This window comes from Parasteatoda tepidariorum, chromosome 12 (genome assembly GCF_982258835.1).
Source record: "Parasteatoda tepidariorum strain Cologne lab strain chromosome 12, Ptep-v5.0, whole genome shotgun sequence".
Taxonomy (NCBI): Eukaryota; Metazoa; Arthropoda; class Arachnida; order Araneae; family Theridiidae; genus Parasteatoda; species Parasteatoda tepidariorum.
The window spans coordinates 39,507,989-39,533,163 of NC_141766.1; the positions used below are offsets into that span (position 1 = coordinate 39,507,989).

General features: G+C 27.7%; 1 protein-coding gene across 7 annotated transcripts in view; it reads right to left on the reverse strand.

Annotated features, from left to right (window-relative positions):
- The window catches only part of LOC107455086 (protein SERAC1), a 51,390-nt gene that overhangs the window by 3,863 nt on the left and 22,352 nt on the right, over nucleotides 1-25,175 (reverse strand). For 4 of the 7 annotated variants that reach the window (XM_087155857.1, XM_043056312.3, XM_043056318.3 and 1 more), the window contains 5 exons: nucleotides 15,626-15,812; nucleotides 9,764-9,864; nucleotides 8,452-8,549; nucleotides 6,133-6,321; nucleotides 793-930 (listed from right to left, as the gene is read on the reverse strand). In XM_087155857.1, the coding sequence (XP_087011983.1) occupies nucleotides 793-930; nucleotides 6,133-6,321; nucleotides 8,452-8,549; nucleotides 9,764-9,864; nucleotides 15,626-15,812 (713 nt within the window). The remainder of the gene's footprint in view (nucleotides 1-792; nucleotides 931-6,132; nucleotides 6,322-8,451; nucleotides 8,550-9,763; nucleotides 9,865-15,625; nucleotides 15,813-25,175) is intronic. The other 3 variants (XM_087155859.1, XM_043056324.3, XM_071188219.2) reach the window with 1 other exon arrangement.

The following is a 25,175-nucleotide window of genomic DNA, read 5'->3' on the forward strand; positions in this document are numbered from 1 at the left end:
ATAAATCACCACATGGAATTTTTTAAATAATATAAAATATATAGATCTGTGATTTTTAAATTGTATGAATTTGGATCACGTTGTGTGATTTTATTAAACTGCACAAATGCGGATCATGGCATTTGATTTTTAAATCATGTTAATACAAACTGCGATGGTTTATTTTAAATCGCACAAATACGGATTACGATATGTACTTTTTAAATTGCGTGAATACAAATTGGGATATAAGATTTTTAGATAGCCCAAATAGAGATTGCACAATGATTTTTAAAACACACTAATATGGATCCCAATGTGCAATTTTTAAAATCGTACAAATGTGTCTCGCAAGTAGTAATTTTTAGATGGTACAAATATGGATCATGTTGTGGGATTTCTTAAATCTCATGAAAGCGGATCAAGACATGTGATTTTTAAACGGTCTAAATACAAATCTCAATGGGAAATCTTTAAATAATGTGAATACAGATCATGACGTGTGATTTTTAGATCATGTGAAGAGAAATTGTGATCATTATCAAATTGTGCAACATTATTAAGGACTCCAATAGCAAAAATCCATGATAAACTGAGAGTTTCAAGGAAATTTAGTATTTATCACTGAAAATCATGACTTTCCATGATAAATTTTGATCAAGATCTAAATCCATCACTTTCAATGACTTCTGGGTATGCAGATACCTTGTAGAAGAAATTTATTCTCATATTAAATATCTGCTAATAATTATTAGATACTTAACTGCAATGCATAAACGCAAAATCTTTAAAAATATTACATAACTGACTTACATGCTGATTCCTTAGAAACCAATTCCCAATTCAGTAACCATTTAGATTTCTTTGTTTCAGCAAAACTTAAAACTCCAATGTTGTTGTTCTTAACGATCTTCATAAAATCATTGTGCAAAGAAAGTAATAATGGGGAATCTGAAAAATTATCATAATTTATGATCTAAATTTTATATATGTGTTAACACTAATATTGAGTCATTTTATACCTTGCATTAGAGACACCAATTTCTATGCATTGGATGTAAGATATAGTCACATGAATTATATAAATGCACCACGATTGGGAACTCCTGTCAATCAACGAAGCAATAATCTTTGAGGATGACTCAGGAAGAATAATTTTCACAGAACTTTTTCTAAAAGTTTCTATCATGACTCATGAAATTTATGCGTCATTTGGTTTTCCCACCTTGACCATTGAAAGGTATTTAAAATCCAATATGGCTATCTGAGCAAGGAGAGTCCTAAGTAGATTATAAATTTTAACACATTTCCAATATTTCTTAGGTAGAAAACTATGCAATGTCAAAAGAAGACTATTTATTTACCATTATATCTGCCTGAATAGTTTAAATATAATTTTACAAGGCTTTGGTGGGATTGTGATCTCCTATGATATTGAGCACTGATCTGATGAGTTATTTTATTAAATTAACTGGTTTGTGAGAGTAATTTTAGAAATCAGTCTTTCAACTTCATAGTAATCAAAGAAGAGAGGTGTTGATTAATTTACTGTTCTTTTAGCAGATTTTATATTTTTATTGAAAAATTAAATAATTATTCAAAATAATACTTAAAATATTGGTTAAAAGCAAGTGGTATACACATGGAAAACTCAATTAACAGCAGAAATTCTCCTCAATTAACAGCAGAAACGAGAATTCTAAATCGGTTTAATAAGACAAATGAGACAAAATAAAATGCATTTTAAATGATTTGTATTCTTTTGATATGAACTTAGATCTAAGCGATGACAAATCATATTAATTACTAAAATAAACACATAATATATTTCTTATCACATTACAATAATTTGTGGTTTATTATTAACTTCCTAAAAAATAACAGAGCGAAATTAGTGTAGTGGGAAGCGCAGTTGATCCGTAATGCAGAGACGATTGGTTCAAATCCTGTGTGCATTTTCATTTTTAAAAACATATAAGAATCATTATTAAATATTAATTAAAAATATTTCTATGCCTTAAGAACTAATTAAAAAATAATACATGATTTACAAGAAGCTAATTATACTTATTTCTAATTTTGAGCGTAAAAATATTTAGTTTTTTAATAGCTTTCTCATAGAATTCCACCGACCTAAAAAAAAATATGCAATTTAGAAATATTAAGTTTTAAATTTAAACCAATATCTATGTTTTAAACAATTCTAAATTATAAAATTTTCATTTAGTAGTAATTTCTAGAAACAATTAAAAGAACAAAATATTATTCAATGAAAAGTCTTTGTCATATCAATTTGTTACATAGAATTTTAGGCTTATCAGAATGAAATAGCATAATTAATGTAAACAACAGTTAAACAAAGGAATTTTTTAATTAACTTTCAAACATATTTTATCTTTTTCTATTAATTTCTTTTGTTGGCTCAATTATTCTCCTTAGTTTAATCACTTAATAATTTTATATGTATAATATTTAGAATGATAACGATTAGTATTTGTTTGTAGGTTCGACATAGCCAATCAATTACAGATAAGAAACTAATGGTATTGCTGAAATTCGCCTAATAATTTTTGGAGGATACCTTACTAAGTCTACAGCAATTTAAACAGGCATAGATATTTTTGTTTATCTCATTACAAAACTTTGTAGATATCAAATTTATTACTAAAGGCGCTGCAGATATTTTTTGAAATTTGTCATAATTAGTTTTGTGTAATTTCACTTGGTTCGTAACCTGTTAAAATGATTTTAAAATTTATGACTTTTAACCTTAGGCTAACCACATCCAGATAAGTCAAATTTTATAAATGTTTTTCTTTTTGCCTTCAAAGTATGATTGATATATAAACATATTAAAACTACTGGATTAGTTTATGAAGCGCATAGTAATTTGTCACTGAAGTATTTATAGATTTAAAACAAAAACAAACTTTGATTATCGATTTAACTTTCATAGTTACCATACACCAGGAAAAAAACATGAGAAATTTTTTTTTATTATTCATTAACACGTTCACGCCGGGAAAAGTGAAAATACTGGTACGGGAAAAGAGAAAATACTGGTAGAAGAACTATTTCAATATTAGATAATATTTGGGAGGAGTTAATCTATTCTCAACAATAACAATTCCCTGTAAGGAAATTTATCACGGTGAAGAAGCAATTCTATATAAAAATTGCATCCGTTAAAAACAATTGGTAGTTAAGGATTTTCATTATTCCCAGAAAAAAACTAAAAAATGAAATTTATTGGGTCACCCTGGCGTGAACGTGTTAAATACAGTGGAAAATGTTAAAATTTTAATCATTCTTATTTTTCAAGGAAAAAATAACTTGTTATTAATTGCTGGGCATCTAAAATAAAAATAAGTTAAAGCATTAAGCTCTTGGAAAAATCAAATTAATTTTTACTTATTATTTTTGATACGAGAAAGATTTTGGTTGAACGAAGAGACAGTAACTAGCCTATTAATTAAATCCCGGTCCAGAAAATCTGAAAACATTTTAAATATAAACAAAAAGGAGGGGGTATTCATTTTTATGAGTCATTTATATCTTGCATCTGATGCTTAGAAACCGGTGTCTAATTATGGGATTAAATTGTGATAAGGTATGATTTCAATAGAAAACATAAGCATCCTAAAAGGGGAGTGCTATTTATTCAAGTGCAGTAATGTATACAAAAATCTCTTAAAAAGTTCTCAATTTAAAAATGGAATATTTTATAATCACAGAAAAAATTTGTGAAGGAGCCTTTTTTACATTTATCATATTTATGAGAAGTAAAGATACAAAAAGTTTTACAGAGAAGTATTCTGATTTACTAATTGAATTTTCAATGAATGATTTATTTAAAACTGAAATAACAAAACAGCAACAATCCAATTTGAGCCTTTAACCATAAATTTGCAAAACATTTTCTATTCTTACAATTTTTCATGCATTACTGCTGTTTCAGAATAAGCAATTTCTATTATATTTTTGGGGTAAGGGAAACAAGATAGAGTGTTGATTTAAAAATATTTTTAGAATGATTATATAAGGACAAGTGTGCTTCTCTATTTTCTTGTTCCTCACAAAATATTGATCTTTTTTAAGATATATCAATGAAGTACATTTTAAGTTGTATGCTGATTTGAAAATAAATGTCTTCTTCTTCACATTGCTTTATAAGTTATCTGATACTTTAGTCAGAGTAGTAATGACATCAGATTTCTTCAGAACAATTTAATAACACCAGAATGAACAAATCATATTGCCAAAATTAATATTGAAATAAACTTAAACTGTTTACTACCACAAAGTATACATTTTTCAAAATATGTCCATGTAGTTAAATTCAAGTACTGACAGATTTGGACATTGACAATATGTCTTTATCATCATTCTACAAATTTTAAAATTATCTGATACTTTTGACTGAGTAATAGTATCCTTTCAGTGCTGATACTTCTCTCAATGTAGATTTCTTCATAATCAGAACAGATTATATTGCTGTTAAAATACAATCTTACAAGTATAAAAAGAATTCTTTTAAGAAAATTATTAAAAGAGTTAGATACAGATGATTTAATATATTCAACAATTTAATGTTAAATAATTTCCTGCTAGTTCAGAGAAAGATATTTCACTACCTTTGGTTATTAACTATCACAGTACAACTGTGACTAATGCTTTGTTATTAATTATTACTTATACAACAAATTATTTAAATAAGATTACATACATTAAAGAAATAGTTTATGTTAGGGATAATTATTAAAAAATTAACATTAAATTATAATTTAATAAATTTAAAGCATTTCTTTAATTTTGATATTTCTTTAATTTTGATATATGAAAATAAATTAATAATTTTGATATAGAAATAAATATAGAATAATATATATAGAATAAATAAATAATTCTGATATAGAAATTAAAAGTAAAAATTTTTCAATCTTCCTGCTCTTATTTCATGCAAACATAATAAGCAGTGAAAGGTAAATAAAAATGAAATTTAAATTAATATACACTCTTCCTTTTTATTTATTTAAAATATTTTTAAGTTGTTAGTTAAAAATTATGCAAAGCAAAATCTTCCAAAATGTTTAAAACTATGAAGATTAACTGTTTTTTTTCCCTTTTTTTTAAAACAACAAAATAAGGCATTTAAAATTAAATACATAAAGATATTTTTTGTGACACAATTTTTAGTTTAATTGTACTAGTCAATATGTAAGAAAGATAGCGTAAAACAAAATGTGACTTTTTTAATAATAAGAATTGAAAACAATACAGGTAGCAGCCTAGAATAATTCAAGCACAGTATTCCTAAAAAGAAAGAGGAATAATACACAAAATAATGAAATCTTAAAATAACAAAAAAGACTATTCTGTGTGTGGAAAAGGCATTAATTATCAATATTTTTGTTGAATGTTGAGTCACTGGGTGTGCGAAAAATATTAAATTTAATACTACATAATTTACAGCAATTTTTTAAAAATTCTAATAAGAATTAATAGATAATATCACTAACAAGCTAAAAGTTTTTAAAAAATGTTCAGATTACCTTGCAATAATAGAATGTTTATAAAAGTCTTAATTAAATAAATTTCACTACTATATGCAAATAATACAACTGATATAAATATGAAAGAATGTGAGCGAATTTGACCATAGAAATCCCTGTTTAATTTAATGAATTAATAGAATTTAAAAGTGAATAAATCCCTATTAAAAAAACATTACAAAATCTTTATTGTCAGTACTTTACCTCAATCTTTATCCATTCAAAGGTTAAAAGTTTTATTGTTTTTAATATGTTTTGAAATGTGTATGATCAACTGTATAGTTATTTTTTGTATATTCAAAAATATAATAAAATATCAAAGTGTCAAAGATAAAAAAAATGGAAAATCAGGGATCCAAAGAAGGATCTCATGCCTGCTAATTTTCTTTCGGCCTATACAAATGTTTTATCATTTTATGTGCAAAATATTTTCATTGAAATTGATCATTCTTTCCACTTTGAAATATGTTTTTTTTCTTTAATGAAATTTAATATATTTGTGTAAAACAGCATTTTGAGAGTCAATAAAGATAAGTAAACAAATGTAAATATCCAAAATATAACATTACTAAATACAAAAAATTAAATCTGCAATTATAACCTCTTTGTAGCTGAGAAACGTCAACAGATGGTTTAAAAATGTAAGAAACTGACTGCATAAAGCTGGCAAGTTCACTTCCTTTATGAGGTACACTGAAAAATATTATCCCAGTAGTATTCTTAGTGATTAAATTAGCTTTGTCATCTTGGCTTTCAGAAGCTTCAATAAGAAGTTGTTTCAGTAGAAGACCTGTAGCATTAATAAAAATAAATTGAAAACTTGGTAAAAAAAAGTGGTATATCATTCTACAGTTTAAAATAGTTAAACACAACTTTTTGATAAGAATTTCTTTAACACTAAAGTTCTTCTGTAAAATTGCTATCAGGTAATGAGGTAAAAAGAAAAAAAATACTCTTCAGAGAATTGCCTTTAAATTTCAGAAGCTTTGTAGACAATTTTTTATTTAATTACTAAAATGCTGTAGTAAATAGAAAATTCATAAAATTTAAAATGGTTATTGAAAAAAATTCACTAATTTCCCCTATAATTCTAAATCTTTTTACAAGTCTACAATATTTTTTGCATGAGAGTCATTCCTTAAAATGGTGACATTTAATTTGTATTTTGAGCAGCAATGTTTTTAAAAATAGCATTCTGTGAAAAAAAGGTTCATCAAGGTACAAGAGATATATAAAAAATTTCACTTCGAAAAATTTATAATATTTTAGACAGAAATATTTTTCATGCAACTCATTTTTTAAACAATAGTGCAACAGTTTAAATTTAAAAAGAATTTTTACCAGATATGAAAGTCAAATTTGGATAATTTTCAAAAATAAGTATGATATTTTGTAAGTTAATTTCACAAATTTGCTTTAGCAAAACTTATAGATTTTGATATATTATTACTCTATATTTTCTACAACAATAGTTAAAAATAGTTCCATAAATGGAATTTGAGTTTTGAGGTTTCTTTATGAAAATTAAACATAACAAGTGATATTTTAGAAATTATTTTCATGAATATTATGGCAAAACCCTATAATTTTTCAAAAAAATTTTCTATTATTAACATTTCGTACAGTTGAGTCACACACTTAGCAATTGAAGGCTGATTTGCAGAAATGCATTTTAGAAACAACAGTAAAACATTAAGTGCTTTTATCAAAATAAGATTTTCATGAAGAAAACCATTAAAAATTAATTTCTAAAAACCATTTTAGAAACTAATTTTTTAAATTTGCCCCAATGTTGTTTGAATGTAAGTATTTTGAATGATGATTCTCATTCATTAAAATGCTTTAATACATTTAAGATTGTAATTTTTTCTAGGAAGAAAAGTCTAACCTACAGATTTTTTTAACAAAAATGAAATGTTAAAGTTAAAAAAAATTTTCTTTTTTTTTTACAGTTCGGCAACATGAAACATATTTTCTGAACATAAAAATTTCTACAAGTGTGATTTTTCAGAATGAAACCATAAGCTTAACATTCGAGCTGTAAATTTCTTCAGAAGTAGTACTCAAAGATTGAAAGTTTCTTTCCTTTTTTAGAGGAGAGGGAGAGGTTGAAAATTTCAAGGGGCACTTTAGAAATTTATCCCACAAAATCATTAAACTGGAGCCAACTGCATAGGATTTGAGTTATAATTTTTTCCAGAAATGGCAGTAGAAACTACATTTATTTTTTGATAAAAACACATCTCATATTTATAATATTACAAGGGACATATTAAAAATTACTTTAACAGAATTGCACTATTAAATCCCTTTCTATATTTTTTAGACAAGCATAATTTCAATGAAAGTGTTTTTTCTTTAAATGATGGAATAAACTTAGGATTTTGATGTAATGTTTTTAGATGTAACCTTATCCTGTTGAAATTTAAAATTAAATAAGATTATTTTAGAAATTTGCACTGTGAAATCTCTTAATTTTGGATCATTGATATTTTAGACTGTTTTTTAAATGAAAATGAAGATAAACTCTGAATGATATAAGAACTCCAATATCTTTTTTAATTACTTGTCTTATAACACAAGTTTTAATTGCTCATTTTAACTTTATATTATTATTAAATTACAAACATTAAAAAAACTTTCAATACTTTTTCTGTTTTACCTTGATGACACACCAAAATAATGTTTAAAAAAGCATTTATGAATTGTAAAATTTAATTATGAATTGTAAAATAAGCAAAGAATAAAAAAAAAATTACCATACTTTTATATGATAATACTATGTTCACAACTTTTTTATGTCAAAAGTCTATTTGTAAATAATTTAATACAAAATAATAAATGAAAATTGAAATTGAAAACAAAATATTACACAGGAAATGAAATTTACACTAAAACAAAATCATTACTAGATACTTACCTCCCATGGAATGTGTTACCCATATTATAGGTTTTTCACCAACATTTGCTTTTAAAAGTGAAGACAATAACAGTTTAGTCTTGGAACAGAAGATTTCTCTATAAAAAAAAATTTAACTAATTCTAAATTCTGTTTTTTTTTTCTACATAAAATTTGCATCTAATTCATTTAGATTAGTCAGTATCAGCCTTAGAATATTTATTTAAAACAATATGGCGACGTAAGGAATATGAAAATAACATAAAATATGGTGTTAAATTTCTATTAATAAAATGATGAAATGCAATATTTTATTATCAGAATTATAATTCAATAAATGAGAATTTAACATCTACAAAATCTGATACATATTTCGTTTTTACATAGTATTATCTTTGAAAAAGAAAATTGATATAAAATTTTTTAAATCAGATTCAAACTTACTAATAAACATCCAATTTAATGGTTCTATTTAGAACATTTTTTTCCTACTGAAAAGTTCTTGTACCTGGTGTGATAGTGTTTATATCTTCTCTTCATCTAAAATTTGTAATTAGGCTTATGAATTTGGTATAGCTACACAATCCAATTTAATTATTTGTTTGATTAAGTGGTGCTGGTTAAGCTACTCAATCCACTGTATGGTTAAGTGGTGTTGAATGAGGCATAGGATTATCCCTTCTAAAAAGAACTATATAATGCTAAGCATTTCAATTTGTATTTGGGTTTTCTTACAATAGTTTTATTTCCTTTCTCACTACTTAATACATTTTTGTTATATTTAAAATATTTATTTTTATAATTAAACAAAAAATAACAAATTAGGAAAAAAAGCAAGATTTTTTAATCCTTATATTACTTTTTACTCTAATAATTTGCAGTCAATATAAGATATATATTTTTTTAAGTTGAATATTGTAAAATAATTTTTAATTTGTTGTTGTTGTTGTTGTTAATTTACGTCGCACTAGAGCTGCACAATGGGCTATTGGCGACGGTCTGGGAAACATCCCGGAGGATGATCCGAAGACATGCCATCACAATTTTGGTTGGAACAGTGATAAGAACCTTACATTCTTCTATTTTGTTTTATACTACTGAATAAAAAGTTTTAGTTTGTTAAATCCCGAATTTTTCAGTGTTTCATATAATGACCAGGTTATATTAAAAGCGCCAATAAAAAAAAAAAAAAACAATTTTATCAGCATTGCTGCTTACAAAAATACAATAAAGATAGATAAATAAAAGACAGCAAAAAGTAAGTTTGGGCGCAGTTTAAAAATAAAACTTCAAAGGCTTGATAAAATTAATTATAAAAAAAATCAGTTCTTACTTTCCTTTTTGTTCAGACTTGATTGATTTTTTCTTGTTAAGCTCAGTGTGATAGTCAATCGATAAAATACGTACATTGGGAAAATCCACAGCTAACCAATCCTAAAAAATAAGGATTAAATTAATAAAGTATGTATCATAATGTAGAGGTGAATAAAAAATTTTTTTTTCACTTAAGAACAATTAAATTTTGGAAAAAAAATTATTATTTTTATGCCAATATGTGCATTTTTAATACAAAACTCTGTATAGTTAAAAACTGAGTAAGCTGCAGCTAAAATATTTTTCAATAAAGTTAAGAGACTTTACACACACAATGACAAACCAATAAAACTTCTGAAAATTTTGCTTATAATCTGTAGAAATTGTCAATACTTGAGAGTGAAAATGTTGAACACAGATTTAAACATCTACAGTGCAATTCAATAATCAAAGTATCTAAATGAATAATTTCACTTTATTATATACCGTATTTTCAAGACAAACATTTACAAATATTTTTAGAAGTAATAAACTTTTATGAAGAGGGTACAATAATATTTAGCGGAACAAACACAAAAATTTAAAACACTCACTTTGTAAAAGTTAAGAATTATAATTCTTTAAAATAAATAATTCAACATGAATTTGAACAGGTATCAGATAATTACCAAAATAAACTATTTTAATTCTCACTAGGGATGCCCCTTTTTCTGTAAAAAGAATTTATAAAGTGGCTAAAAATAAAAAACTAAAGCTTGCAGAATGCTGTTTGATTTTGCCAACATTTTTAAAAGTCTCACCATGAGAGAAGTAGAATCAAGAGGCATTTTATACCTTTGTTTAAAATATTATTATGCCATTGAGAGAAAAATTACTCAATGAAATTTACTGAATTACAAATACAAATTAAACACTAAAATATAAATTTTTAAACCACGGAAAAAAGAATTGGCTTACAAATCCAAGCAAGTTTAAGTAGTTTATATATTTAAATGTTATGCATATATTTCAATTTGGGTTCGGAAGAAATAGATCTACTTTTGCTGCACTTCAAAATCTAATAGATTTCATAAACCAGAACAAGGTTGAACAGAGACATAATATGGCTATTGCATTAGATGTAAAAGGAGCCTTCAATAACACAAGATGGACAGTGGTTCTAGAGGCAGGAAGAAAGACAAATTGCCATGCGGATATATACTCTCTATTTAAAAGCTTCCTAAGAGATATAACTGTAACCTTCATGGATAGCAATGTGAATGTCACTAAGTCATATAATATTGGAGTCCCACAGGGATCCAATTTAGGACCAATACTGTAGATTCTGTTAATAAATGGGATCATGACAGTTACAAACGACTCACCAGCAAGAATAATACTATATGCAGATAACATAATAGTACTCATCTTAAGAAGAATTTTCTACCACTTGGACAAAGATGCCTCTAAGCTACTTTGTACATTTATATCGGTGCATGAATACCTATTTAACAAAAATAAAATTTGATAGTTTACTTTCAGCATTCCAGATGAGTTACCAATAGATACTTGCAAAACGATTAAAACGAACTTTAATTAACTAAGATGCCTGGTGGCTGAGAGGTAGCGCTTCATGCCCCAGGTCCTGGGTTCAATCCTCGGGTCGGACAAGGTTGACTCAGCCTTTCATCCCTTCAGTGGGTCAATAAATGAGTACCAAGTATGCTTGGGAACTTAACACTGGGGGTTTCTCTTTTGGCTGACCACCTAACCGAAACATCTGCTCCTGCAACCCATAGCCCAAGGTCAAGAAAACTGAGATGGGCATGGTAGGCCTTGGCCCTCTATGGGCTGTTGTGCCACTGAGTTTAGTTTAGTTTAATAAACTACTTTAATTCATAATTTTATCATTTATTCTCAATTAAGGATACTGACTCATTTAATCCCATTCTTGCTCTCTTTATTATAACATTATATGATAATTCTATTTTTTTTAAATAATTTGATAAAGAAGATAATTTCAATTTTGCAAAGTTGATTTATTTCACAATTGTTATTTTGTTTACAGTTCCAAGTACTAATTGCACACTCAACTGCTTTAGTTTTTTTTTTAATTAGAAAAGTTTGGTAAAAAACGTACTGAAATATAAATATTCATCAAACAGGCCATGAAGTACAGTATAGTATCCCAAATCCGGCACTCGCGGGACCGACGAAATTTCGTATTCCGGAATTTGCCGAATTTCGGAAATTCCAGTGCGGTGGCAAAATATTACGATAATTCAATTATACTGTTAATTTCAGAAAAACCAATAAATTTAGTTAAGTTTTGATTGCAGATTATGATGGGGTGAAAACTGTCCCATTTTAAGAAATTTTATTAATTAAAATAATAATCTATATAATAGAAATAACGATATATATTTTTTAAATATACTAAACGACTTTCAAATATTCACTATTTCGATGCAGTAGATGGAAGTTTATGATTAATAATGTAAATTTAAAAGAACAAAAGAAATAAATACTCGTTTTTTAAATGCTATTATTTTTATTACTGGATATAAATATATGACCTTTAATTGCTTACTGCTCTTTTAACAAAATTTCTTGAATTTTATACACAGATAAAATGTAATGTTCTTTCAAAAAAATGACTTTTGCTCCATTCCCTTTATCAATTCCTTTGTAACTCTACAAAACGCTCAATTGAAATTTTTTTCCGTTTCCTCAATATTTTCTTCTTCGGAATCTTCCACGCTATTTTCTTTGTCGAGATCCACGTTAATGATTTTTTTATCTGTCAATTGCAGGGTAAATGGCGAATTTTCTTCAATTGATAGGCAGTCTTCAATCATGTTTTTGTCGAGAACATTTTTTATTTTGCTTGAAGTAGCTTAATCTAAAAGTTCTTGAATCATTTCATTTTCTGGAGAAATCTGAAAAATTCTTGTACTTCGCTTTTGCCCTCGATGAAAATGGAAGAGGGCCACAATTGATAAGGGTTTCTTGCATGACTGATTACCATGCATTTGCAATGCATAAAGCATCTTTTAGGTAGAAACTTTTTTGAAAAGTTTGGAAGGTGCCATCAGAAATGCAGTTGTTAAGGCAGTTTCGGATGAAATCCCTTTTATAGAAACATTTTAATGAATTCAAAACACCTTGATCCATGGGTTGCATTAAAGATGTGCAGTTAGGAGGTAAAAATATGATCCATGCGTAATCCTTTTCAAGAATCTCAGCGCTTGGATGAGTTGAACAACTGTCCAACACTAGCAATATTTTGGAATAATCTGAATTCATCATCTGAATCAATTTGGCTTCAGGGAGAAAGTGACCCTTAAACAAGTTCATAAAAATTTCCTGCGTTATCCAGGCATGTTTATTGATCTTATAAATAATGGGCAATATCTTGGTGTTTTTTAGAACTCTAGGGTTTTCAGGGTTACCACTTTTGCCCATAACTAGTAATTTTCACTTATGTGTATCTTTCACATTGCTACATCCATGAATAGCAATTCTTTCTTTGCAATCTTTCACTCCAGAAGGGGCACTTTCTTCTGGTGCAACATACGTTTTTCTAGAAATGTATTTCCAGAACAACCCAGTTTCATCCGCATTGTAGACTATATCTGGAGAGTACCTTTCTTCAGACATAATGTTTGTAAATTCCTCTAGAAACAATTCGACGTTTTCAATATCTGTCGAAGCTTTATCACCTGAAATGCTTAAAATTTTTATTCCGTGTCACTTCTTAAATTTGTTAAACCATCCCGAAGAATAATCACAACCAGTTTCCGATTCTAGGAGTTTATGAAACTCTTTTGCTTGTTCCATTATAGTTGTCCGATTCAAAGGAATCCTTTCAGCACAACTTTGCCTTATCCATTCTATCAAAACTTATCCAAATCTTTATTTTTGGAACCATGAAAAGTTTTTCGGTCTTTCATTAGTTTGGGAGAATCACTTTGGGGATAAAAATCCAAAATTGCAGCCTTTTGTTTCTTCAAGTCGTAAATCATTGAGCCTTCAACACCATATTCCTCGAAAAGCATTTTTACAGGTGTTCTACTGTCTAACTGTTTTAGAAATTCCACTTTCTGCGACGAACTACGAAATAATCATTTCTTCTTCGGAGCGAGATCATTGTTCTGGTTTTTCTTTTAGATAACATTTTGTTTTAACAAAAGATGCTCACCTCATAAAAATAATAATAAGCTAACAAGGAACTACAAAAAAAGTAACAATTAATGCTAAGAAACTAACAATGAATAACAACAAAAAATAAGCTAACAACTAATAAGGATAAAAAAACAAGCTAACAATTAACAAAAAAATACAAATTAAGTTAATAACTAATAAAAAAAAAACAAGCGATGCGAGAGAAAGAAAACGATATGAGAACTGCACAAGAGTAAGGACACTATAGCAATGACTAGGAGACTCAAAGACCAGATAGAATTCATTTTGTACCCCACATGTTAGTTTCAATGTCAACTGGGTGTGGCCAATTTATGGTCAAACAGGAGAAGGAAATGTAGGGACAAACTAGTAGAGCACATGCCAATATTGATTGATCAGTTTCTCCTAACTTACATTTCTATAATTTGTTCATTGGAAATGCAGGTGTTTTTACTTTTCACTTTCACTTTATTTTAAACTGCTTTAGGAGCAGATGTTTTGTTTGACACAAATTTATTGCTTTTTTTCATGCTTTTTTTATTTTTAAAAGATAAAATAAAGTTACTTACTTTAAATAAGAAGAGATAAGCAGAGATTAAACAAAAAGAGAATAAATAAATTCCAAATAAAAGGAGAATATAACGGATTTTTTTTTCTCTTATCAATAAAAATTTCTTTAAAAAAAAATTAGATCAGATTAAAAGCTGAATTTTAGGTCCTGCCAGATTTCAGGATGCTGGATTAGGGGTCCCATACTGTATTTTAAAATATAAGGTAATTTCAATTTATAGATAATTTCAATTTTACAAAGTTGATTTATTTCACAATTGTTATATTATTTACAGTTCGAAGTACTATTTGCACACTCAAAATGCTTTAGTCTTCTTTTTAACTTAGAAAAGCTAGGTAAAAAATATACTGAAATAATTCCTCAACCAGGTCATGAAGTATTTTAAAATATTTATGTAATATAAAATTTTTTCATATGAGGTACAAACTAAAACAATAACAATACACGTATTTAAGTTTCTTAGAAATTCTGGAAAAATATGTTGATAAATAGTTACTAAGAGACTACATTCAAGAAGAAAAACTCTGTATTTCTTTAATGTAGACAAAGGAAGAATGCTGGTGGTTAGTCCCAAGATAGAGAAACAATGGAACATATTATTACTTTTTCTATCATTGAAAGCTTAAAAAGAAACATCCGGTTTCTAGTTCATTTCACTTTCAGGTACGTAAAATAAGAAAATAAAGTATGTTAAGCTTACATAGCCCTTGTTTAAAGACAAAAGAAAGGAAGTTTTTTGTGTTCATTGTTTATTTGCATTTGAGTAAAATGAAAAAGGACAATTTTAGGGCAATTGGCATTTTAAGGGAAAACTTTGTTTTCAAAATGTGGTTACATTAATAAACTTAAATTTCTTGAAATACGGTTTCATTTGCAGAGCCATCTAATGTTAGAAAAATTTAAGTAAAAAAAGCTGTCAAGGAAAAAAATATTCCGTCACATTATCAGTATCACTCAAATTATCACTTCCTTAACAGATTATCCATGGATAATGCAGCAGAAGTTATAGTAGCTTAAAATATAGTAATGAGTAATAAATATCTGTTCGAATTATAAGAATTTTTCGGTTTCATGAAAGCAAGAAAGAAAAATATAAATTATTTTAGATCAAACGGAAAAAATAATAAAAAGTGCAAAGAAATTTACCTTTGGCCAGCAAAATGTATAAGAATGAAGATAGTGACTAACTAAGCTCGAGAAATCTAAAATATTAGAATCAACTGGATTATAATCTCTAATGTATTTTTTCATATTATCACTTTGTCTCCATGTCCAAAATGTAGCACCATTTATACCGTGAATAAATATGACATCAGCATCCAACTTTCTGTCACTAAAAATAATATATACATTATTTTTTATCTTGTTCTAGTTTAAAGCCATATTACATTAATTTCTTAAAAAAAGTGTAAAATCAATTTTTAAATAATTTAAAGAAGAAAAGTTAAATGCTTGAAAACATCACCTGTGAAACTCAACATAAATGTATTTCGACTGTTAAAATAATACAGGTTAAAATATCTTACTTTTACAAGAATATAGAATATATATTGAGAATATTTTTAATAGAATATAGGGACCAAGACAGTTTTCTCATTAAATCAGGGTACTTGTAAAGCCTGAGTCAGCAGAAATTATGAGAAGTAAAAATTATAATGTGCTGCGTAAACAATCAAGAAAAAGTTTAAAAACAGCCAACTTTAAAAAAAAAATTTTTTTTAGACTGATTGGAATGTTTGAGTTTATTTTTCTGATTGTACCTCTGCAATCCTTTAAAGTACTACACAGGGCTTGAAATACACAGTTACTAAAACTTATTAATTCCAGAAAAGTTCGCAATTTCTCAGCATTTCTACATATTAAAACAAGGATAACAATATCAGACTCTGCATTTTACAAACATTTTGTGAGGAACATGCAAGCAGTAACATGATGAGCCCATGGTCTAGAATATATTTCATGGATTGCATTGTGACATGTTCTATTAGTTACTAAAATTATTTGTTTCAAGGTAAGACATATGAGGAACCTCATATTTGTTTCTGTGTTGTTTAGTGATTCACAATTTTTTATATTCTAAGACAGTAACTTTTTTTAAATCTGGAGAGATTCATTTTTTGCCTATTTATATAGAATTAACAACTGTTCCGTAAAAAGCTAAACCAGTTTTTAGAAGAAAAGGTACTAAAGATGGATTTAGCACAAACTATGACTGCTTAAGCAGAAAACTATGACTGCAAACAGTACTAAAAGAACAAAAAGATACACAAAACAAATTTCAAACACACCATTGTAAATGCAATGGATTAAAATTTTTCGCTCAGAAAAAACAAGGTCTATTGACAAAAAAAAAGATATATTGACAGCATATATTAAAAGCAACATAGAGAATAAGCAATATTCTATAAGGGTTTTTTTATCTTTCGTTTAATGAGATTTTTTTCTTCTAAATGACAGAATCCCAAAAAATGAACTTTCAATAAAACATAAAAAATTCATTCAAGATGTATCCATAACTTTCCCAAACATGTCCACATTTATTTTGTACTTATATCATACATTTAACATAAATAGAAAACAGAAATATGTGTCCCTTTTCAATATTAACAAAATATTTAAAATTGCATCCCTATATTTTACTCTATCTGAAAATTTAACAATTTGCCAGGTACATTAAATAAGATTTCTCACTTAACTGGAAGCAGTAAAATATAGTGAGGGATATAATGCAAAAATGAAGAAAAAAATCCTTATTAAATAAACAGACAAGCTTATTTTAGATTATTACAAATTTACATATGATTGCCAGATTAATTTGTAAATTAAGTACATCACAGACAAGATTTAGTTTAGATCATTATTAATTCTTATATGATTGTTAAATTACATACAAGCTTTAATTTAAATTATAGTTAATTATAAAATGAAAAGGGAAAGGCCAAAAATTATTTAATAAAGATTGATTAAAGAAAAAATTAAAACAGTAAATATGAAATATATTGAGAAGTTAAGTACACAGTGGAATACGGTTTAAAAAGTATTTATTTTCTGTTTTTTAAGTTCATATATATATGGCACAATATACTTTTTAAGAATTAATAAAGGCATTGTATATCACGCTAAGATACAAAATTATGCAAAATCAATCCATTTTTTTGGATTTTTGCTGTTTCCAGTTGCACAGGGAAAAGAAGAAAAAAAATTCAGACTTTTCATGCTTCATATTTCTTAAAAAATAGACATTTATTTACACGAAAAATATGATTAACTTATATATCTATATCAATTAAAATATTATAACACATTTTGTCACCTATAGCCTGTTTGAGATACAATAGATCATCTCAACTGAAGCACGGTGCACCATGTGAAAAAATAAAGTACCATGGTTGACTTTTCCCGGCTAAATTATCTTCTAAAGTGCAAAAAATTCTTTAAAAATGAGTGTTGTTTCAGAAAATGTATACAATCATTTGGAGAACAATTAGATAGTAAACATTTATGAGGAAGAAAAAAAGTTTTTAACTAAATAGTAAGAAAGGCTTAATTTTAGATCTAAAAAAATTCTTTCAATATTGATTATTGGAAATATGAATGCAAAATTGAGAAAAGCAATATAGTTTGAACCATTTTTTGGAAATTTTAGTTTGCATGATGTAAGTAATGACAATAGCAGTAGATTTGATGATTTTGCTGCAGCTTATTGTATGATTGTTGGAAGCACATGCTTTCAAAGAAAGAATATATATGGAATAGTGGTGTAAAATCATGAACATTGATTGTGTCTAAATTAGTTCTGTTTTGCAGTGGACAAACTCTGAATTACACTATACTAGTCAAAAAGGACTTACCATATTGATGTGTTGTTGAATAATTCACAGCATCTGTGTTAATAAGTCTGTTTCCCTACATCAACTTTCAAATATTCTCTTGTTTTTAGACAATCCTTGTTTATTGGTTATTAGTGTTATAAAGATTATTTCTAGTCTAGCTTAGTTTACGTTTATTAAAATTTCATACCCTAACAAACAATAAGAATTTTGTCTAATAGAAGCACTGTGCTGTTTTCTCTCGATAACCTCTGCTCTCAGGGCACCACCCTAGGCTGGGCTCACAAATGCTGCAGTGCAGCAGAGGAAGAGGATAACTACAAGGGTGAAGATAAATACAAGGCTGAACAAATGTTCTAACAGACTCCTTTTCCAGAACACAAGAAGTTTTATTTCCATATTTTGTAAAAATTTTGAAGACCCTTTATATAAAAACATTGTTCTTATATCCAAACAACGAAATTCTCTGCAATTTTTTTTTACAGATAAACAAATTAATAAGCATTATATTTTTTATAAGGAATTTTGGTATGACTGTCAGCAGTTAAGAACCCTGGACAATTCTCTCTATATATCTCTCTTCCTTGAGTACAACACTGATTAAATCACATGTAAATTACATGCATAATTTTCTTAAATTATCATATGAAACAGAAAAGCCTGCTATTTTTTCACTAAAATTTTAGTATTTCTAAATTTTGCATAGCATTAATTTGTGTACCCAGTTTTACCCCACTCAAGGGGTAAGACCATGTGCTCTTACATTGCTAGACTGCGTGGAAAAATTTCATGTGAGAAAAAGTCAAGGTGAGAAAGTAAAACTCTTTGATTATCTAAAACTGAAGGATGGAAAGACTAAAATCGAATACAGTAAAGCACTTGATAATCTTTTAGTGGAAAATTCAACTGATAATGATCTTAAAGTAAAATAGACAAATATTACGAATAATATAGTGAAAGCAACAGATACAGTTTTTGGAAAAGCTAGTAAACCATAACATAAAAATTGGTATGAAAGTATACTAGCATGCATGAGAATCCCTTACTTTTTCGTTTCTTTATAATTTTCACCAAGTTCCCGATTTTTGTTTGATTTCCACTATAATATGGTAAGTTGTTAAAAAAAAAATTCATGAGTTGGTAGTTAATATTTGAAATAATGAGCACACATTATATAATTGGAACACAAATGCTATTTCAAGAGATCCCTAAATTTGCTCAAACTATCAAAGAATTAGTATCTTTTGTATAACACTTTCATATATATTTTTCGAAAGACTTCCATATTTTATTTTGAAAGACTATATTGGCTCCTAAGTAAGGATGTGGCTACTCAATACTCAGTGTGGTTTTCAAATCAACCATTGATATATTTTTTACATTGATTTAAAATAATTTGGTATTGATATTCATTATTTATTGCTTGATTTTTGTGCTGCTCTTGATAGCATTAACTTAGAAAAGTTGTTAGAAGCAATGAATGCACTTGGTAATCCAACTAAACTTATCTTATCAGTTAAAGCTACTGTTGCAAATTCAAAAAAAAAAAAAAAAAAAAGAAGAAGAAAGAATTCAAATTCAGAAAAAAATATTTGATCAATTATCCACCAAAGAAGGAAATTGCCAGGATGATTTACTTTCAGTCCTACTTTCTTAATATTGTTTTAGAAAAAGTATTGAAAGGCGCAACTGTAAACTTAACAGGAAATATTTTCCACAAGCTCAAAGTTATTTATTTGACACTTACACCTTCAAATCTATTCTTAGTTTTTAAATATTTAGGATCAGAAATTAATTGTTGAATAATATTTCACCTGAAATAAAAAATTGAATTATGTCTATTAATAAAACTTTTTACAGCCTAAGGAATCTCTTTAAAGATGTAGTTAATTTGCAGAAAAACTAAATTCTTGTTACATAAAATCCTTGAAACCTATTTTGATACAGCTGAGACACAGACATTGTCAAGATTTGATAAGTCCTATTTAGGTATATTTGAAAAAAGAATTTAAGAGCTGTTCTAGGAGGAGTAAAAGAAAATGATTAATTGAGAAGGCAATACAATAAAAATTTTCATAAATGCTTTAAGGACCCAGATATTATAAAGTTTATCAACATCAATTGACAGGGTTCCCACTCTATGATGAGATTGAAATTCAAGGACTTTCCAAGGACCTCAACAAAATTTTCAAGGACCTTAATCTAAGACCAATTTTAAAAATTATTCTCTTCTATTTTACTAGAAGCAACAATGCCTGTTGTGGCAATAATTAATTTCAAATATAATACCTAAATGCTAAGAAAGAGTATATATGTACTAAGAAAGAAGAGAGTATATGTATTATGGACTAAAATTTATATTTTTTTAAAAACAACCCTACTGGTTTTACATATGAATTCACAAAATCATTTTCAGCACAATCTATAACTAATGGTAATGAGATGTTAATGGTGAAATCCTTTAATCCTGTGTATTTCCATGTGAAGGCTGCATGAAAGACAGAGCTAAATCTTAGGTATTCCATATTCCATGACTATTCCATAACCCCCTCCTCTCCTCTATTAAACATCGTTTCTGAAATTATTCATCCATAATTTACACAACCTTCTCTAAATGTTATGCAGCAACAATTGTCTCTGAAAATAAAAATTAGAAGGAACATATCCCATTTTCACCATGTTTAAAAGCATTATTCATTATGTGTAATCCACAACTGCCAATGAATATGACCTGGTGGGAATATTTCTCTTTTAATTCACACTGAAGCTTCTAATAGAATTTCCAATTGACATAGGGTCCATCCATGGATAATTGAAGTATTTTAGAGAGCTTTTAACCATCATCCATGCATTTGTAAAAAGAGGACAAAATATTTTCTGCAGTTCCATGATCCATAAATTGGGAGGTAAGATACTTAGTGCAAACTTTATTATCAATTCCTTACCATAATGTCCATCTGCTTAGATTGCAGAGACTGATTTAACGTCTCATCAAAGAGTACAGTGTAGCAATCAACATTCTTCAGCTCATTTATAAGAATCCCTTTGAAGTATAATGCCGATCCAAAGGAGCCCAAATAGGCTCACCTTGTGGCACTACAAAAAAATTGCCTCGCTATACAGCTATCAGCAAACATTTTGGAGAACAATTTACTAATCCCTTCACAGGAGTTACATGAATAATTACTAGTGATGCACTTCAGATTCCAGAGAATTTCAGCATCAAGCACATTCCTTTTGACTAGATAAGAAGACAATGTTACCTCGGGCACTAAAGTTTCTGTTTCACATGGGGCACACGATGTTAAAGGAGTATTTACACCAGATGAATTAGATGTTGATGTCTTTGGAAAAAGAGAACTCAGGGCATGAGACTGCTTTTTTGTTTTACCTTTCTTTCATGTGTGATTTCAGAGCAGATTCTTCCATTTTTGCGATATCGATCTCCTTCATGCATAATCGGCACTTGGCTCTGAACTTCTTTTCGGGCATCGATAAAATCCATTCTTTATAAGCTTGATTATCCATCCATTGGGGATTAAAATAGCACTTCCCAGGCATAACTAGTCTAAACTACATAACACAAATACGAAGCCGTGCCTTTGAGAATACGCTTTACAATAAAGTTTTGAAATGACGCAAACGTAAGGACAAGTGTGGATGGTAAAACGGCAAATTTATTGAAAACTACAAGGTACATATTGTTACAAAATTCGAGAGTATTCCAGTTTCGATAAGAAAAAAGAAGATATAAGCATATGCGACAGAAGATGAAGTAGAGTCTCGCCCCGAACGCATTGATTGTCTGCTGTGGTCCGCGCGCTTGGCAGACACCAAGACGCTAGGCCTGGTTAGAAATGGTGGCGTTAAAAACCACGTGAGAGAGCTCGGGAACAAAACAGAAAGAACGAGAAAGATCCGCGGGTGTTTTATAAAAAGGGCCGCTGGCAGTATTGGACAAATTCAAGGACCTATCAAGTTTTTCAAGGACCTAAGACGTTTTTCAAGCACTTTCAAGGACCTAAATTTTGCAAAAAAAAATTCAAGGACTTTCAAGGACTCTCAAGGACCGTGGGAACCCTGATTGACTAAACTAAGCTACTCATATTTTCAGATTTAATGATTTAAAACTTGTAAAATGAGGGGACAGCAAAATGTCCTTCATGCGGAAACAACAAAAAGACAATCCAAATTGTGATTGATAGATGCAATTTAAAGGAATTTGAAATCTACCAAGGTTCATTGGAACATTATCATCCAAAGGAACTGCTGGAAATCTAAGGATGAGGAAAAGGATGGCTGACATGCTCTGATGATGAGTCTTCTTTGCATTGGGCCCTATGAGATTTTTTTTTAAATGCAACAGCTTTTCAGCAGTAAATTAAAGGAAAAATTTAAATAACTAGAAGAGCTAGTTTGATTTGAGGTACAGAGGTCAGCATAATCTACTTTAGGAAAAAAATCAAAAGGTTAAATCAACTAACAGGAAATTTATTAGGGAAATTCCCACTAAAAATACATAATACTGTTAACTGTGTCCAACGTAATGGTGATATTTCACATAACATGAACTGTATATGGTAGCATTAGAAATCATAAGTGATATTCTGGTTTGAGAGATCACTAAAACATGATACAGACCAAACAAGAATAATATTGGTCTTTAGAACTTGCGACCTATGTTGAATATGGATAGAAACAGGCTAATAAAAAATTTCCTAAATATTTTCATATACAGCTAAAATATCCAATTTTTTAGCAATTAGATTTGCAAGAATTAGATAAATAAAATGGAATGTATAAAATTTAAATGACTATTAGCAATTCTTTTTGTTTATTTTTCATCATTCATATTTGAAGCTTATTATATTTTAGTTCTATTATTTAATACAGTAGTTTTGTAAATAATATTTAAATTTAATTTAATATTTAAAATGAAAATGGGAATTAGTAAGCAAATTTTATTCAAAAAATATGCACAAAAAATATTTTTAATGGATAGAAACATACTTTAGCAGTCAAACTTTGGACAGACCTGTCAAATTACCTATAAATCACTGCTTGTCAGATAACAATTATAAATCAGTTAACTCAACATTTCAGTAACAGACACGATTCTTTTTTTAGATCTTTTTTTTTCTTCATTTGCTACAACAAACTGCAATTTATTTTCTTTAAACTAGATTTCTAACTAATGAGTCCAAATCTTACTTGAATTTAATTCTATGGTGTGTCAGTGCAAATGTTTGTGCATGTTACTCTGATATCCAGGGGCAGTAGATTGCTGACCTCTGATCTAGGGGCTCCAAACCCGATCTGCAATTGAAAAAAATACTTGATAGTATAAGGTCAAACTTTAGTTGACTGTTTTTCTTCCGATTTACCAAAATTAGACCTAATTTCATTTCCAAAAAAAAAGAGGTAGAATAAAAACTTATTGTTTATAGTGCCAACAAAAATGCAAAAAGGAAAAATGGTATTCAGAATTAAAGCATGTGCAAAAAAAAAAAAAAAAAAAAATCCACATTTAATATTTTTTAAGGAAAAAAAACTGTAAGATCACATTTGAATTGAAAAAATAACAGAGGTTTTTATGAGTAATATTAAGACTCACATCTGTTAAAAACATTCTGAAACTGAAAAGCTTGCACTTGTAGAATCCTTTTTCTACAGTAGCAGTTAACAGTTTTCTACAGTATGAATTAAATATGAAGAGGCCTCTACCTTCATCATCTTGGATTTTAGGTTAAATTTTTTATTTGTGTTTTCCTGACGTTTTCATTTACTTAACAAACTTTTAATGATACAGTATTATTAGACAGCACAATACCCTTCAAAAAAAGTAGAAAATAAAGAAATTGCTTCATTAGATTAAGAGAAATAGCTCTGTATGATTATTAAGATTATTAATTAGAAGATTTTTTAAAATTTAATTTTATAACAGTTTAAACTGATGAAAACTGATTTGGATGATGCTAAAAAATTCTTTTAACGTTAATTGTAAAAAAACAAAAATACTTATTAAAATCTAAAAGTAGGCTACTGTGAAGTATTAAATTACCTATCAAAAACTGTTAATTTCAGATCTGTATCCACATAATTGTGCCAGAAAAATTAAATAGAGAATATGAAATACCGTATGCTTTACATATCAAATTTTAATTGGCAGTCTTGTATTTCATATGTATTCAAAGATTCAGTCAAATAGAGTAAATATCTAACATCATTTTATTTGTGAAAATCAAATAAAAAGGAACAAAAGCATATCTCAAATTTTTCCTCCCCACTTGATAGTTTAGTTTGGTTGGGAAAGGAAGGGCTTCTTAAGTCTTATTACATATAAGTGTAAAAGAAAAACTTCATTTTAAACAAAAAGGAATAATGTACAGTTTGGAAGAAAATATAGCAAATATGAAAACAGCAAAACTCCACATAAAACAGCAAAAATTTTGATTAAAATCTTTTTATTTAATAATTGTTTTTAATTGTTTAAATAAAAAGTTTAAAGACTTCATATAAACTAATTCAATTCATTAAAAATAACATTGTGAGAATAATTATACTTAATGTGAAATTTTTCGTTTATTTAAGTAAAATATGTTTAAAATTTTTTTTAAACAAAAATGAAAATAAACATCTAGCTATGATAATAGACATGCATAGCTTAACAAAATCTTTAAAAAATCATTTAAAATAGATCAGTTTCATAAGAAAATTTTATAAAATAATAGGTAAGCAATTTATATTGAAATGTTTTTTAAATATGAAGTGGTAGACAAATTGTCAGGTGGCAACTGACATCACAGAATTTATATATAAACATAAAATAGTGATTCACTAATATTCTGTTAAAGTTTTTTTTTTTT